General features: G+C 42.8%; 1 protein-coding gene across 4 annotated transcripts in view; it reads left to right on the top strand.

Moving 5' to 3' along the window:
• The window catches only part of GPT2 (glutamic--pyruvic transaminase 2), a 51,011-nt gene that overhangs the window by 17,684 nt on the left and 18,597 nt on the right, over nucleotides 1-14,730 (top strand). For all 4 annotated transcript variants that reach the window (XM_073307729.2, XM_073307727.2, XM_078848104.1 and 1 more), the window contains 2 exons: nucleotides 4,641-4,730; nucleotides 6,509-6,617. In XM_073307729.2, coding sequence (XP_073163830.1) covers nucleotides 4,698-4,730; nucleotides 6,509-6,617 — 142 coding nt within the window. In that variant the 5' untranslated portion in view covers nucleotides 4,641-4,697. The remainder of the gene's footprint in view (nucleotides 1-4,640; nucleotides 4,731-6,508; nucleotides 6,618-14,730) is intronic.

Raw genomic sequence — 14,730 nt, 5'->3', positions numbered from 1 at the left:
TGAGTCTATTGAATCGGGATAAGTTAAGACCTTCAGCTGCGTCTTCCCTCTCTACCTGTTCCATTTCAAAGGAAGCTTGAATGTTATCGTTTTCCTGTCTCTGAATGGCATCATCTGCAGTAACAGAAATCGACTAAGATCTTAAGAATTCACATGCCCATGGGGACCATTATTACCTTCACCACATCTAGTCTCTATGCTAATACCCACTGGCTTCTTGATAAAGAAATGTAACCGTAACAGTCCCGTTCATAACACTTGATGCAGACAAAAGAAGACAGTCCAATTGCCTGGTCCTATAAACCAGTGCACTTAAAGTTTTATTTTCTATTCTTTTTATCCTTTTAAAGAGAGCTCTGATTACAAGCTAGTGTTCAAGTGCTTTCCTTCTATTCTCGTAATGGATTCAATTCCTCATAGGAGAAGTATGGCTAGAAAAAGTAGCCAGCTGTTTAGATTTCACAGATCAAGCATTTTAAATGCTAGTGTTTTTACTATTAACTTTTACATTAGTTAACACCTAAAATCTCCAATCCTAGTATCTCTGCAAACACATAATATAGTACGACACATTTTCTAGCCATTGAGCTTGCAGTCTAATGAGACAAGACACAAACGTTAATTAGGCAGACAGTGCATAAATAAATAGTCAAAAGAACTAAACTTGTTTACATTTTTCCCTGTTTTTTATTTTCCTCAAGTCATCCTGCTTCCCCTCCCTTCCCTCTCTCCTGTTTGGGTACCCCAGTCAACCTGCTCCACCACTGATGACCCAAAATGCTCTCCTTTCATCCTACCCACCTCACAGATGTAGTTTCAGGTCCAGTCTGGAGAGGAAGAAGGCGGGGGGGGGGGAATAAGTTACAGAATGGCCAGAAATGTATAAAGGCCTTGTGGAGGATCTCTAGGGTAGATAGAGGCATTATGGTCTCCATTGCATCATCTGTTGACATTTCCTGACTGGCTTCTCTTTCCCCATGGCCCGCCAGCAGGTTCTATAACTATTCTTTTACCTGAGATAATATTATGGGGCAGGTGTGTAAGACACTTGTTGCTTTTGGGCAGGGTGAGTAATGCATGTGATTATGTGCAATTTAAGATTTTTATCTTTCCACAAAACTGTGTTCTGGTATGTTGGACTGCTTGTCTCTGGTCATTTGCAGTATGCCCCTGCAAACAAAGCTGTCATAGAATCAAAACTCTCTGAACCCAAAGGCTCAGTCTACAGTGGGGCTTTCAGCTGCGTTATAACACTGCTTTATGAGACCTGTTTAAAGTTGGCTGTGGCTGAGCTGGGTTCTGATTATGACCTCATGCTTCACTGCTTATTCAGACAAAACTGTTAGACTAAGAAGTATGTGGTTGGGCTCATGATTGAGCTGGCTAGTGTGGACAGGGGCCTGATGGATGTGAAATCCATTTTAAAAGTGTATTGTAGGCTTGGTGTCTACCAAGGCCACCATTTAAACTTGATTTCACCATAGTTTAGCCCTGTCAACAGAAGCTGGATCAAACTTTATCTAAAACCCAGTTGGGCCATAATAGAATCTAGCAACTAGCTATTGCTAAATTCTGTTTGTTTCGTAGTGCAGGAAACGTTCTCTCTAACTTCTAGGCATTGTTGGCAGCATGGTTCTTTAAACTTGGGTCAATACCTGTGTAGACTAGGCCTAAAAATACTTGTAAAATATTTCTAAACTCTTCCTAAACTGGCATGTAATGACTTCAGATATGTGCTTTAAAATACATTTATTTTACTAGAGTTTGTTACTCATTATGCCAGTGTTACACTATGGAGGTTCACCCAAACCAGTAAGAGGTTGTGTCACCACCTGCTGTGTGACCCAGAGTCCTTGTGACTCAGAGCCCTGATACCATGCTCCCAGCACAATGGCCTCAACCTGGCTTCCACCAGCCTGATTACTCCTTAGGGTGAGACCAACCGCCTTTCCAGTCTTGATCTCCCCAAAGCCATCTCCCCTGTAGTGTCCAGTCTCTCTTACTGGACCCTCACAGAAGTTAACTTTACTGCCTCCACAGAGACAGATCATACAGCCTGTTAATTTAGCTGAGGACTTTGTCTTTCAGTTTGATACACAGAACTGAGATGATTTTGTAATAAAACAAGAATATGTTTATTAACAAAGAACAGATATTTATGTGATAAGCAGGGATCCTAGTTTTCTATGATAAAAACCCCCAAATTCTCCAATAGAAAAACATAAAAATCTGTGTTTTTCTGCGATTAAAATAAAACACTGAACTTTAGTTTCCCTAGCCACAATATATGTAGGTATCAGTAGAACAAAATGTTTTATTGTTATATTTACAATTTTTAAGCAAGTTCGAAGCCTACCACCAATGTGAAATTTGTCCTTACCAAACTCAGTGACATGGTCTTATGGGGTGATTTTTTTTTAACGTTTTCAGCATCTTTTCATAACTTCAGTTACAATTACAACAGTAACGGAGGCTGAAGTGAAAAATGAGTTGCATTAAAACACGAATCCCTATACGCCATTGAATAACCACTGTACGCCGGAAGTGGTTTATTGGAGTATGTTTAGCTATGTAAATTTAAAGCACAATCAAAATTGATCACAAGAGGGGGAGGTAGCGCCCATTGTATAAGTGACACTGGAACTTTCAGTAAAATTTAGTTAATATATGTTTTTATTTTTTTCACAAAATGTAAAAACTAAAGATTCTCTGTAAAAATGCAAATTCTTTGTTTTTCCATCGCAAACAGATTTTTAGGATCCCTGGTGATAAGTAAGAATAAAAGACATAGATATGGTTAAAAGTAAAACAAAAGAAAACATGCTTTCTAGTGACTAAAACTTAACTTCAGCACGTTGCAGTCTTTGTTTAAGCAGGTTTCTCAGTTCCAGATACTCTTGGTTTTCAGGCCAAGAGGATCCACTTTTCATTAGCTCAATGGGAACTACTTTGTCCCCTAGACCAGTGGTTCCCAAACTTTGACAACCTGTGAACCCCTTTCACTAAAATGTTAAGTCTCACAAACCCCCTCCTAAAAATGAATATTTCCAGGGATTTTCTCCTTTACCTCAGTATAAATTATAAAAGCAGTGATCTTGGAAATATAAAATTTGTTTTTATGACATGCTTATTACATGCTATTTATTATTAATTATTTTTTATCGTTACAGTATTTTTATTATGAAAATGGCAACACTCTTCCAAGATCTCACTTTCGTAGCTTGTATCACTTTGAATAAGCCTGTTATCAGACAAGGCTCCTATGTTTCATCAAGGAGTATCAGATGTGAAACAGCATGGTGGTATTTAAGAAGCCAACTCATAAAGAGTTCCTCCTACACAAGCATTCAGGTCTTGAGCAGTCCAGGCAAAGAATGCAGTTTACAGCAATGCTTAAACTTGTTCTTCATAATAATTTTAAAAAACAATACTAGCTGCCTATTTAATTTTAAAAACAGCAAAAGATATCCACCTCCCTTTCCATTTCTTATAAGGAGTCTTAAAGTTTAAATCTCCTCAGTGTGAGAGATTTGCTTGCTTTCATCTGCTTAGCTCTTGGAAGTCCAGGGCTGCTGGCTCCGTGCTCCCTAGGGACAGCTCTGTCCACCATTAGGGAATTTTTCCCTGAGAACCCCCTATGACATTTCATGAACCCCCGTTTGGGAACCACTGCCCTAGACAATAGATGCTAACATGGCTCTTTGCCCTTGTTTATACTTCCCAAAGTCTACTGTCTCCGTTTCAAGAGCCAGGAAGGTTTTCTAGGGGTGCAGGCTCCATCTTCAATCATGATTATTAAAATGTTTTTTCCTGCTCATTTAGCTCTATGACTTTGTTTGCCTTCTATGCAAATGTATTTTTCATTGTCCTCTGAGGTATTACCTGGCTCAGTTTACATTGTAGACACAGGAAAAGAGGCAAAATAACTTTCCTTTGTCTAGGACAGGCAGGGCTTATGCATTGCTTGCAGAGTATCTTTAAAAAAAATTTTCAGCATACATTTATAATTCTTTATACATCACCTGTACATATATTACATGATCATACTAATAACCTGCAAGTTACTGGTTTGCGTATGATACCTTATGCAACACCTTTTATGACAATAAGGTGTTGATTCAATGAATGTGCCCAGCCTAATGGGAGTTGTGATATGGTGTGCCCTCTGCCAGTTAGTACTGAGGGGCAACTAGGGTCACAGCAGGATAGGGACATCGTTCCTTAACTAAGCACAACCACTGTTCTAGCTTAATAATAATAACAACAATTAATAAACAATAATAATTATTAGCATTAGCGGGGAAAGAGGGAAAATTTTTCCAAGGACATCAAAGTGCACCTTTTTTCTTTGAGTCTGTGCCCAGAACTACACACACATATAATTCAAGTCCATCTTTTGTATTGCAAATGTGTGGGTAAAACTAGAGGCCGTGCTTTGAAAATGTGTCCTGTTTTTCTTTTGTAAGGTGCTTTGAGATCTGTTGATGAAAAATGCAGTGAAAAAGATATTACTAATTATTGTTATTGTATTATAATAAATAAGAAATAAATAAGCTATACCAGTTAAGTGGTAAAATAAATGATAGAAAAACTTGGTGTACTTTAGAACTAACAGCGCATTGTGAATTGTCTCACTTCAGGGAATCAAAAAGCCTTTTACTGAGGTCATTAAGGCCAACATTGGTGATGCACATGCAATGGGACAACAGCCCATCACTTTCCTTCGTCAGGTAATAATTTTATAAAATAATATTGTTTCTAATTCTGTTTCCTCTATAGAATATCAAAAAATTTCAGAAACCGTGATTTGCTAGAAAAATTTCTTGTAGCTAGACATTTGATTCCCCCAATATGACTGTAATGCACACCTACTCAATTGTTTTTTCACTATGTTACCAGTTGTGCTTTATAGCCTATGCATGTTGCATGCTTAATTGTTTGTTTGCTTGTGTGAATGGACGTTACTTCCATACATACAAGGGATGTGACACATGGAGCTACCAGTTCAGCTTTTCCAGTAGTGCCTCTACCATCAAAACTCCATAGTTTGCCTTCTAGTAGTCCCCACTGTGGCCCTCTTTTGCATGGGTCCCTCTACAGTATTCTCCCTCTTTTATGCCCCTGAAATGTCCACCTCCTGGCCCTTTGCTCACATCCTCTTCCAGCAAACCAGTTATTGGTAATATAGGTAAGGAAAACATAGACTGTTTTTAATCCAACAGTGTCCTTTTAGGGCCTGACTTTTCAAAGGTGTGGACAAACAGTTGTACACACCCAATTGCAAGTGCCTGATTTGTGTGTTCAAATACCACTTCTGAGCCTGCTGACCAAGTATTTGCATATGCATGTGGGGAGTTAAATGCATAGCAGACCTCTGTTCACAAATAGTCAATCTGAGTGTGCACAAGAGGTATTTGCATGCATAAATTGGGTTGCAGGCATCTTTTAAGGACCTTAATATCTTAACATCTCTGGGCTAGTTTTGAAGAATGTGTTTAGCATCCAGGCATGAGTTATATTGTGGAAACTATACCAAAACAAGAACAACTAAAGACTTGTAGCTACAAGTACATTTTCAGTGAACATCTTGTGCAATTATGCATGTAAAATCTTCAAATTGCATTTTATTTATTAATATTATGGCATCACTCAAAGGTCCCAATCAGGATTGGGGCCACATTGTACTGGGCGTTGTACAAACACAGATGATAAAAACAGTGCAGCTCACCATGTGATATACATACATGCATTAATTCTGCTACCATCTCTGACCAGCCAGGATACTATGGCCCATCCATATCATCCTGGTGAATGCATGCAAAATGAGGCAGAGATTGAGACAAATGAAAGCTGCTCTCAGTAGGGACCTCTTGATTTCCCTCACTGTGGCTTAAATTTCTTCATCATAGTTTATTTCCTTCAGAGCATGGTTCCACTTCTACCTGCTGTTCTCCCTTCATTTCTTATTTAAATACCTTTAGCAATTCAAATTAGTAAAATAAAGACTGCAAAAGTTATTTCAGAGAAGTATGACTAGGGCTGGGAGACTGGGGTTCATTTCCCACTTCTTCCATAGACTTGCTGAGTGATCTTGGGCAACTCCTCTTATCCTCACCTGTAAAATGGTGCTAGAAATAGCTATTCCTTTATCCCTTTTTCTGTTGAGATTGTACATTTTTCAGGGCAGGAATGATCCCTTACTATATGATTGTACAGTGCTTAGCCCAGTGGGGCCCCAATCTCAATCAACTGTAATACAAATAAGGAAAAAGAAATTTGCTGCTCTTAGCATTATTAATTCGGTTCCAAATTCTGATGACAAATATGTACACTTTTTATGATTTTTGGGGGTGGGGGGGGGATTTATTTTTCATTGGTTTGAGACCTAATCTATTGATATCCTTCACCTCAAAGGAGCTAACTTTCATATTAACAACTTAAACATAACCAGTGCCATTGAGCAACTGATAGCAATAGTCAGTTTACAAAGTTTTTCTTGGTACTGTAGGTGGTTGCACTTTGTACATACCCAAACCTGTTGGACAGCCCAAGCTTCCCAGAAGACTCAAAGAAGAGAGCGAGACGGATCTTGCAGGGGTGTGGAGGAAATAGCTTAGGTAAGATTTTTATCTAGCCTCATTTGTTTTTAATTATAGGTCTGTTATTTTCTGTTTTAATATCTTAAGCTTGTGTAGTGATGGGCCTTTTAGAAAGGATGTAATTAGATGAACTTGGGTGGGGAGGAAGTGGCCCAAGAATCGTGAACGCGGAGTGTTTACAAGACTCTCTACTAACAAGATGGGGTTGATGCAGAAGATGGTAGGCAACCATTGGTGCGTAGGCACCGACTTCTACTGTTCCCGGTGGGTGCTCGTCCCTGCCCCTGCCTGCCTCTTTTCCGCCTCCTCCCTTGAGCGTGCCGCGTCCCTGCTCCTCCCCCCTCCCTCCTGAAAAGTCCTAAGTGCCACCAAACAGCTGTTTGGTGGCGGGAAGCACTGGGAGGTAGGTGGAGGAGCAGGGATGCAGCACACTCAGGGAGGGAGGAGGAGGTGGGACAGGGAGTGAGAGGAGCTTGGCTGCTCATGTGTTCAGAGCACCCACTAATTTTTCCCCATGGGTGCTCCAGACCCAGAGCAGCCACAGAGTCCGCGCCTGTGCACTGGTGCATGCTGTTGAGAGGTCAAGCAGTAAGCAGACTTCTCAGCAAGATTGTTATTGTATACACATTTCTGGATAACCCATTATCATAGTATATGGGCACTCAGAAAAATGACCCAAATTCTGTTCATTTGTCTAAGGCAGAGGTTCCCAAACTGTGGGCTGTGGCCCCAAGGTGCGCCACCAGTGCAACTGCATTCTCCAGTCAAACTGTTTGGTTTCAAAGATCTTGAAGCATTTCTTTGAGTGCACATTACTAGGGCTTTCTATCATTATGATTTTTTACATTAAAAGGAAAAGGAAAAGTACATACTTTATTTACAGTGTTATAGTTTATATGAATATAATCATTAGTAATTTTCCTCGAGGTGTTAATAGTGAGGCGCAGTGCCTACTGGAAAAATGTTGGGGAGCCCCTGGTCTAAGGTATATAAATTGCACATACACCTGGTTGTAAAATGTATTCTACCATTGTCCTTGTAGTCATTCTAATGACAGCTGAAATCAACCATGTTTACAAGACAAAATAACCCTAAAAGAACATGTTGAAGCTCCAAAACTGTTGTCTTGAACCTCGTGTCCTCCCAAAGGCCCATGTGTGTATTTAGAAATAAATAAAAACAACTTGGGCTGTCGATTAATCACAGTTAATTCCCGCTATTAACTCAAAAAAATTAATCGCACTGTTAAACAACAGAATACCAATTGAAGTTTATTAAATATTTGTGGATGTTTTTCTACATTTTCAAATATATGGATTTCTGTTACAACACAGCATACATAGTGTGCAGTGCTCACTTTTATTATTATTTTTTATTACAAATATTTGCACTGTAAAAATGATAAACAAAAGAAATAGTATTTTTCAATTCACCTCATACAAGTACTGTAGTGAAAGTGTAACTTATAAATATAGAATTTGTTGGTTACATAACTGCACTCAAAAACAGAACAATGTAAAACTTTAGAGCCTGCAAGTCCACTCAGTCCTACTTCTTGTTCAGGCAATCGCTGAGACAAACAAGTTTCTTTACATTTACAGGAGATAATGCTGCCTGCTTCTTAGTTACAATGTCACCTGAAAGTGAGAACAGGCGTTCGCATGGCACTTTTGTAGCCAGCGTTGCAAAGTACTTACATGCCAGATATGCGAAACATTTGTATGCCCCTTCATGCTTCGGACAACATTCCAGAGGACATGCTTCCATGCTGATGATGCTTGTTTAAAAAAAAAATGTGTTAATTAAATTTGTGACCGAACTCCTTGGGGGAGAATTGCATGCATGTCTCCTGTTCTGTTTTACCTGCATTCTGCCGTATATAGCAGTCTCGGATGATGACCCAGCAGAACATGTTCGTTTTAAGAACACTTTCACAGTAGATTTGATAAAACGCAAAGAAGGTACCAATGTGAGATGTCTAAAAATAGCTACAGCTCTTGACCCAAGGTTTAAGAATCTGAAGTGCCATCCAAAATCTCAGAGGGACGACGTGTGGAGCATGCTTTCAGAAGTCTTAAAAGAGCAACACTCTGATGCAGAAACTACAGAACCCAAACCACCAAAATGGAAAATCAACCTTCTTCTGGTGGCATCCGACTCAGATGATGAAAGTAAACGTGCGTCGGTCTCCTCTTTGGATCGTTATTGAGCAGAACGCGTCATCAGCATGGCCCCATGTCCTCTGGAATGGGTGTTGAAGCATGAAGGGACATATGAATGTTTAGTGCATCTGGCACATAAATATCTTGTGACGCCAGCTACCACCATACAATGCGAATGCCTGTTCTTATTTTCAGGTGACATTGGTTACAATTGACAGGAGATAATGCCCGCTTCTTGTTTACAAACTTTTTGTCTGAGCAATTGGCTGAAGTAAGGCTGTGTGGATTGGTAGGCTCTAAAATTTTACATTGTATTATTTTTGAATGCAGTTATTTTTTTGTACATAATTCTACATTTGTTCAGTTCAACTTTCATGATAAAGAGATTGCATTACAATACTTGTATTAAGTGAATTGAAAAATACTTTTTTTTTTTGCAGTGCAAATATTTGTAATCAAAAATAAAGTGAGCTCAAAACACCCAAAATATTTAAATGGTATTCTATTATTGTTTAACAGTGCAATTAGTCATGCAATTAATCACAATTAATTTTTTTAATCGCTTGACAGCCCTAAAAACAACCTTTACCTACTTGGGGTGCCAGTTCATTTTTGGCCATCTAGAAGCTCAGCCCACTGCTTGTATCTGGGAAGTCATATTTGAGTTACTATTTTAAATATAGGTTTCAGAGTAGCAGTCATGTTAGTCTGTATTCGCAAAAAGAAAAGGAGTACTTGTGGCACCTTAGAGACGAACAAATTTATTTGAGTCTCTAAGGTGCCACAAGTACTCCTTTTCTTTTACTCTAAATATAGTGCTCTAGCCAGGGCACAGAATCTGAAGAATCTGACAGACCCGATAAACTCCTTTCCAGTATGAAAAGAGACTAAGGGTGACATTTCAAAGTACATATTAGAGTAACTGATGTGTCTATTAATTTTTGTGATTGTAGTGCCTCATTGTTTTATTATTTTATAGCACCTACTACGATAGCAAACAGAATATAATTAGTGATTTGATTAGCAGTCAGGCACATTCAGAGAATGTCAAACAGTTCATCTAGTGTCAGTTCAGCTTTCATTTTTGTCTTTTTGTTTACATGTAGTTCATAATTTCATCTTTTTTTGTGTTGGTTTTTATGTGGTCTTCTGAACTCCTCTCCTAGTTCAATTTAGCAGATTTTTTGCTTAATGTTTTTACATTTTATGGAATTTGTTATAATCCCATATACTAAACCAGGGATTCCCATCGTGGTCTGTTGAGCACTTCCTGGTGGTTCATGGAGAAGAGTTTAAACACATGGTGCCAGCTCGCCTCACTTCCAGCTGCTAAATTGCATTAAAAAATAAAAATACTCGAGTCCTTTCCTATTAGGGGTCTCTTGTGATCTCATGCTATGAAACAGTGAGCCATGCTATGAAAAATAATATGAATCCGTCTGTGGATTAAACTGACCTTTTGTACAGCATGCCTATGCCTAAACTACAAGCTGGGGAAATGTTTTGTTTTGTGGCTCATAGGTGGTTAGTCACCGAGGTCGTGGAGGTCATGGAATCCGTGATTTCCAGAGATCTCTGTGACTTTAGTCTGTGGTGGTCGGGAACTGCAGGGTCCCACGCTGCCCACGGGGGCAGGGAGGAGGTGGCGGGGGCACCCCACAGCTCCTGGCCACTGTGAGGAGCGGGGGAACCCAGCAGCTCCCGGCCATCAAGGGCTGCAGGGGAACCCCCAAGCTCTGGGCTGCCAGGGGCCCCCGGAATTGTAGGCAGCAGGGGTGCCATGCTGCACCGCTCCCGGCCGCTGCAGGAGGCAGGGGTACCCCACAGCTCCTGGCCACCACAGGCAGCAGGAGAGACCTGAGAGCTGCGGGCTGCTGCAGGTGGTGGGGGCCCCCACAGCTCCCAGCCTTGGGCAGTGGGGGACCTTGGAGTTCCAACACCCAACCCGTCGTGGGAGCACCCAGAGCTCCCAGCCTCTGCGCAGATGCCCTGCTGCCGAGGTGTGGAGACCTGCAGATCCCCTATTATGTCACGGATATTTTTAGTAAAAGTCACGGACAGGTCACGGCTTCTGTTAATTTTTCTTTATTGTCTGTCACCTGTCTGTGACTTTTACCAAAAATATCCATGACAAAATCTTAGCCTTACTCCTAGGTAAGGCTACAATTTAGTCACAGGTATTTTTAGTAAAAGTCATGGACAGGTCATGGGCAATAACCAAAAAGTCACGGCCAGTGACCTGTCTCTGACTTTTACTAAAAGTAACCCTAACTAAATCTTACATGCTGAGGGGTGGGGGTGTTGCAGCAGATGCTGCTGCTCCTAGGGGTCGGGGACAGCCTGGGGCCCTGCCGCCACCGCTGCTGCTGCTCCTGGGGGTGGGGAGGCAGCCCAGGGCCCTGCCGCCACCGCTGCTGCTGCTCCTGGGGGTCGGGGGCAGCCCAGGGCCCTGCCGCCACCGCTGCTGCTGCTTCTCCAGGCTGGGGGCGGGCCGGAGCCCTATCGCCGCCACCGCTTCTCCAGGCTGGGGGCGGGCCGGAGCCCTATCGCCGCCACCGCTTCTCCAGGCTGGGGGCGGGCCGGAGCCCTATCGCCGCCAGTGCTCTGGGCGGGGGCAGCCTGGGATGCTGCTGCTGCTCCTGGACCGCTGTTCTGGGGCACCGTCCGAGACAAGTTGCCTGCAGAACAGTGGCTGGCCCAGGGCCTCCCCAGCTGCTCAGGTGGCCCTGGGGTTAGCCACACCAGCGGCTGCAGGAGGCCTGGAGGTCCTGGAAAGTCATGGACTCTGTGACCTCCATAAAAGACTTGCAGCCTTACTCATAGGTAGTAACAGGCACAGTGCGGCCTCTATATACTGCAGGGGCAGCTGATGCAGCTCTTAGATAATACTTAGCACTGTATAGTACTTCACATGTTTTGAGGAGTGTTGCAGACGCTAACTATTAAATCCTCCGAAAATCTTTGTCTTCTGCCTTCTCTTGGAGGTCTCTCTATTTGTAGAGCAGTGGTCTCCAACCTTTTTATTCCACTTGATCACTTTTTGAATTAAGGGCAACCCAGGAACTGCCCCGCTCCCTCTCCCCCCCCGCCCAATTTCTCACTCTCCCCCACTCTCACTCACTTTCACCGAGCTGGGGTCACGGGTCGAGAGGGGGTGCAGGCTGTGGGCTGGGGCAGAGGCATTTGCAGTCTGGGAGGGGGCTCCGGACTGAGCCTGGGGCAGGGGGTGTGGGCTCTGGGAGGGAGTTGGAGTGCAGGAGGGGGTGCTGGGCTGGGGCAGAGTGTTGGGGTGCAGGAGGGAGTGGGCTCTGGGAGGGAGTTGGGGTGCAGGAAGGGGTGTGGGCTCCGGGAAGGAGTTTGGGTGCAGGAGGGGGCTCCAGGGTAGGGCACAGTGTTGGGGTGCAGGAGGGGGTATGTAGTGCTAGCTCTGGGAGGGGGGTCAAGGCTGGGGCAGGGGGTTGGCATGCAGGAAGGGGTATGGGATGCTGGCTCTGAGTGGGGGGCAGGGCTGGGGTTGGGGTGCAGGAGGGCGGTATGGGGTACTGGCTCTGGGAGGCGTGCTGGCCGCTTCCTGGAGCGGCATGGGGCCAGGGCAGGCAGGCAGCAAGCCTGCCATTACGGCAGCCCCACTGCACCACCGGAGATTGCACTCAGCTGGGAGATTCTCTAGGATTGACCAGTTGATTGCGATCAACCGGTTGGTGACCACTATTGTAGAGTGAATCATAGAATCATAGAATATCAGGGTTGGAAGGGACCCCAGAAGGTCATCTAGTCCAACCCCCTGCTCAAAGCAGGACCAATTCCCAATTAAATCATCCCAGCCAGGGCTTTGTCAAGCCTGACCTTAAAAACCTCTAAGGAAGGAGATTCTACCACCTCCCTAGGTAACGCATTCCAGTGTTTCACCACCCTCTTAGTGAAAAAGTTTTTCCTAATATCCAATCTAAACCTCCCCCACTGCAACTTGAGACCATTACTCCTCGTTCTGTCATCTGCTACCATTGAGAACAGTCTAGAGCCATCCTCTTTGGAACCCCCTTTCAGGTAGTTGAAAGCAGCTATCAAATCCCCCCTCATTCTTCTCTTCTGCAGGCTAAACAATCCCAGCTCCCTCAGCCTCTCCTCATAACTCATGTGTTCCAGTCCCCTAATCATTTTTGTTGCCCTTTGCTGGACTCTCTCCAATTTATCCACATCCTTCTTGAAGTGTGGGGCCCAAAACTGGACACAGTACTCCAGATGAGGCCTCACCAATGTCGAATAGAGGGGAACGATCACGTCCCTCGATCTGCTCGCTATGCCCCTACTTATACATCCCAAAATGCCATTGGCCTTCTTGGCAACAAGGGCACGCTGCTGACTCATATCCAGCTTCTCGTCCACTGTCACCCCTAGGTCCTTTTCCGCAGAACTGCTGCCTAGCCATTCGGTCCCTAGTCTGTAGCTGTGCATTGGGTTCTTCCGTCCTAAGTGCAGGACCCTGCACTTATCCTTATTGAACCTCATCAGATTTTTTTTGGCCCAATCCTCCAATTTGTCTAGGTCTTTCTGTATCCTATCCCTCCCCTCCAGCGTATCTACCACTCCTCCCAGTTTAGTATCATCCGCAAATTTGCTGAGAGTGCAATCCACACCATCCTCCAGATCATTTATGCTTTTGAGTGACCTGCCCAAAATTAGTGGTAGCATCAGGATTAGAATTCATTGTCTCCTGATATCAGTCCCATGTTAGGTCTATTAGCCTGTGCAACCTGCATGTGAAATTCTTTGTGTTTCACAGAGTATGGATGATCTTTGAAAAATGTATAGACTCTGCAGGAATCTTTTCCCAGAATAAGTGTATTTCAAAGTATTTGCAGCTTGTCAGTGTAAGCAGGGTTCTGATTAAGATTGCTGAAAGCAAGAAAGCCATCTTCAGACAAATGATCATTCTGAACATTAGCATTTTAAAAAATATAAATGACTAAGCTTGCAAAACTTACACAAATGTCAATGGATAAACAAACATTTTGTATGTTAGTGACTGGAATGTGATTCTATAGTATGGTGTGAGTTAAAGAGCAACTGACCCTCTGATTAAGTGTAACAACAAATATTTAAAAACTGGCAGCGCAGATAGAAAAATTCCGATATTCATTTTTAGGTTTTCAGAATAGTGTGTCAGTCACCAATCTCACTTGGCTGATTAGCCCACTCTAAATACTTGTCTAAAATGAGGTGTGTACATTTTTCTGACTGGGAGCTGCCCCGCCATAGTGCTGAGGGTTCAACATTTCCTTTTTTGCTGCTTCTTCCTCTTATTTTTTGTGAATATGGCCCTTCCACACATACCTTTATGGTCTGAGGAACTGTGCTCAAATTACAGCTACAATAAAACTGGCTTCTTGAACAGGTTTGGCAGTCCAACGTGGAAGTGGCCAAACTGTATTTCAAAATCATTTCAAAATCAGCTTTATCTGGGCCAACCCATTCTAACTAACACTTTCCACTGTTGCTACCATTGAGGGGAAACTTTAGGGCTGCTGGTATTTTAACAGCTGTTGACTTACCTTGCTTAGAGCAGGTGTAAATGAAATGGTAGTTAAAAATGTTGTGTTTACAGTGTTTTGGGTGAAACCAGATAATCACTATACTCTTGAATGAACTGTTGCAGAAAAATGATTAAAAAAAAAAAAAAACCCACGATATTACTCCTGGGGGAAACTTTTCACAAAATGATCATTCCATATGTGACCTCTCAGTCCTCATCCTCAAAGAAAACCTGCACCACACCTTCAGATGAGCCGAATCCAATTACCCCACTCCATCCAACAATCTACTTAAAGCCAAGAAGGTCTTGCAGCTTCATGGCGTTGTGCTAAATTAGCTGTGCACTTACCACTTCAGCCTCCATCAGCTCTGGGCCTTATACCTTGAATTCATCTTTCAGTCTGCTGCAGGTTTATTTTTTCCGCATACTTAGCAAT

The sequence above is a fragment of the Lepidochelys kempii genome, chromosome 12, assembly GCF_965140285.1.
Source record: "Lepidochelys kempii isolate rLepKem1 chromosome 12, rLepKem1.hap1, whole genome shotgun sequence".
NCBI lineage: Eukaryota > Metazoa > Chordata > Testudines > Cheloniidae > Lepidochelys > Lepidochelys kempii.
The sequence above is the reverse complement of the archived record's forward strand: the minus strand, read 5'-3'. Positions and strand labels throughout refer to the sequence as shown.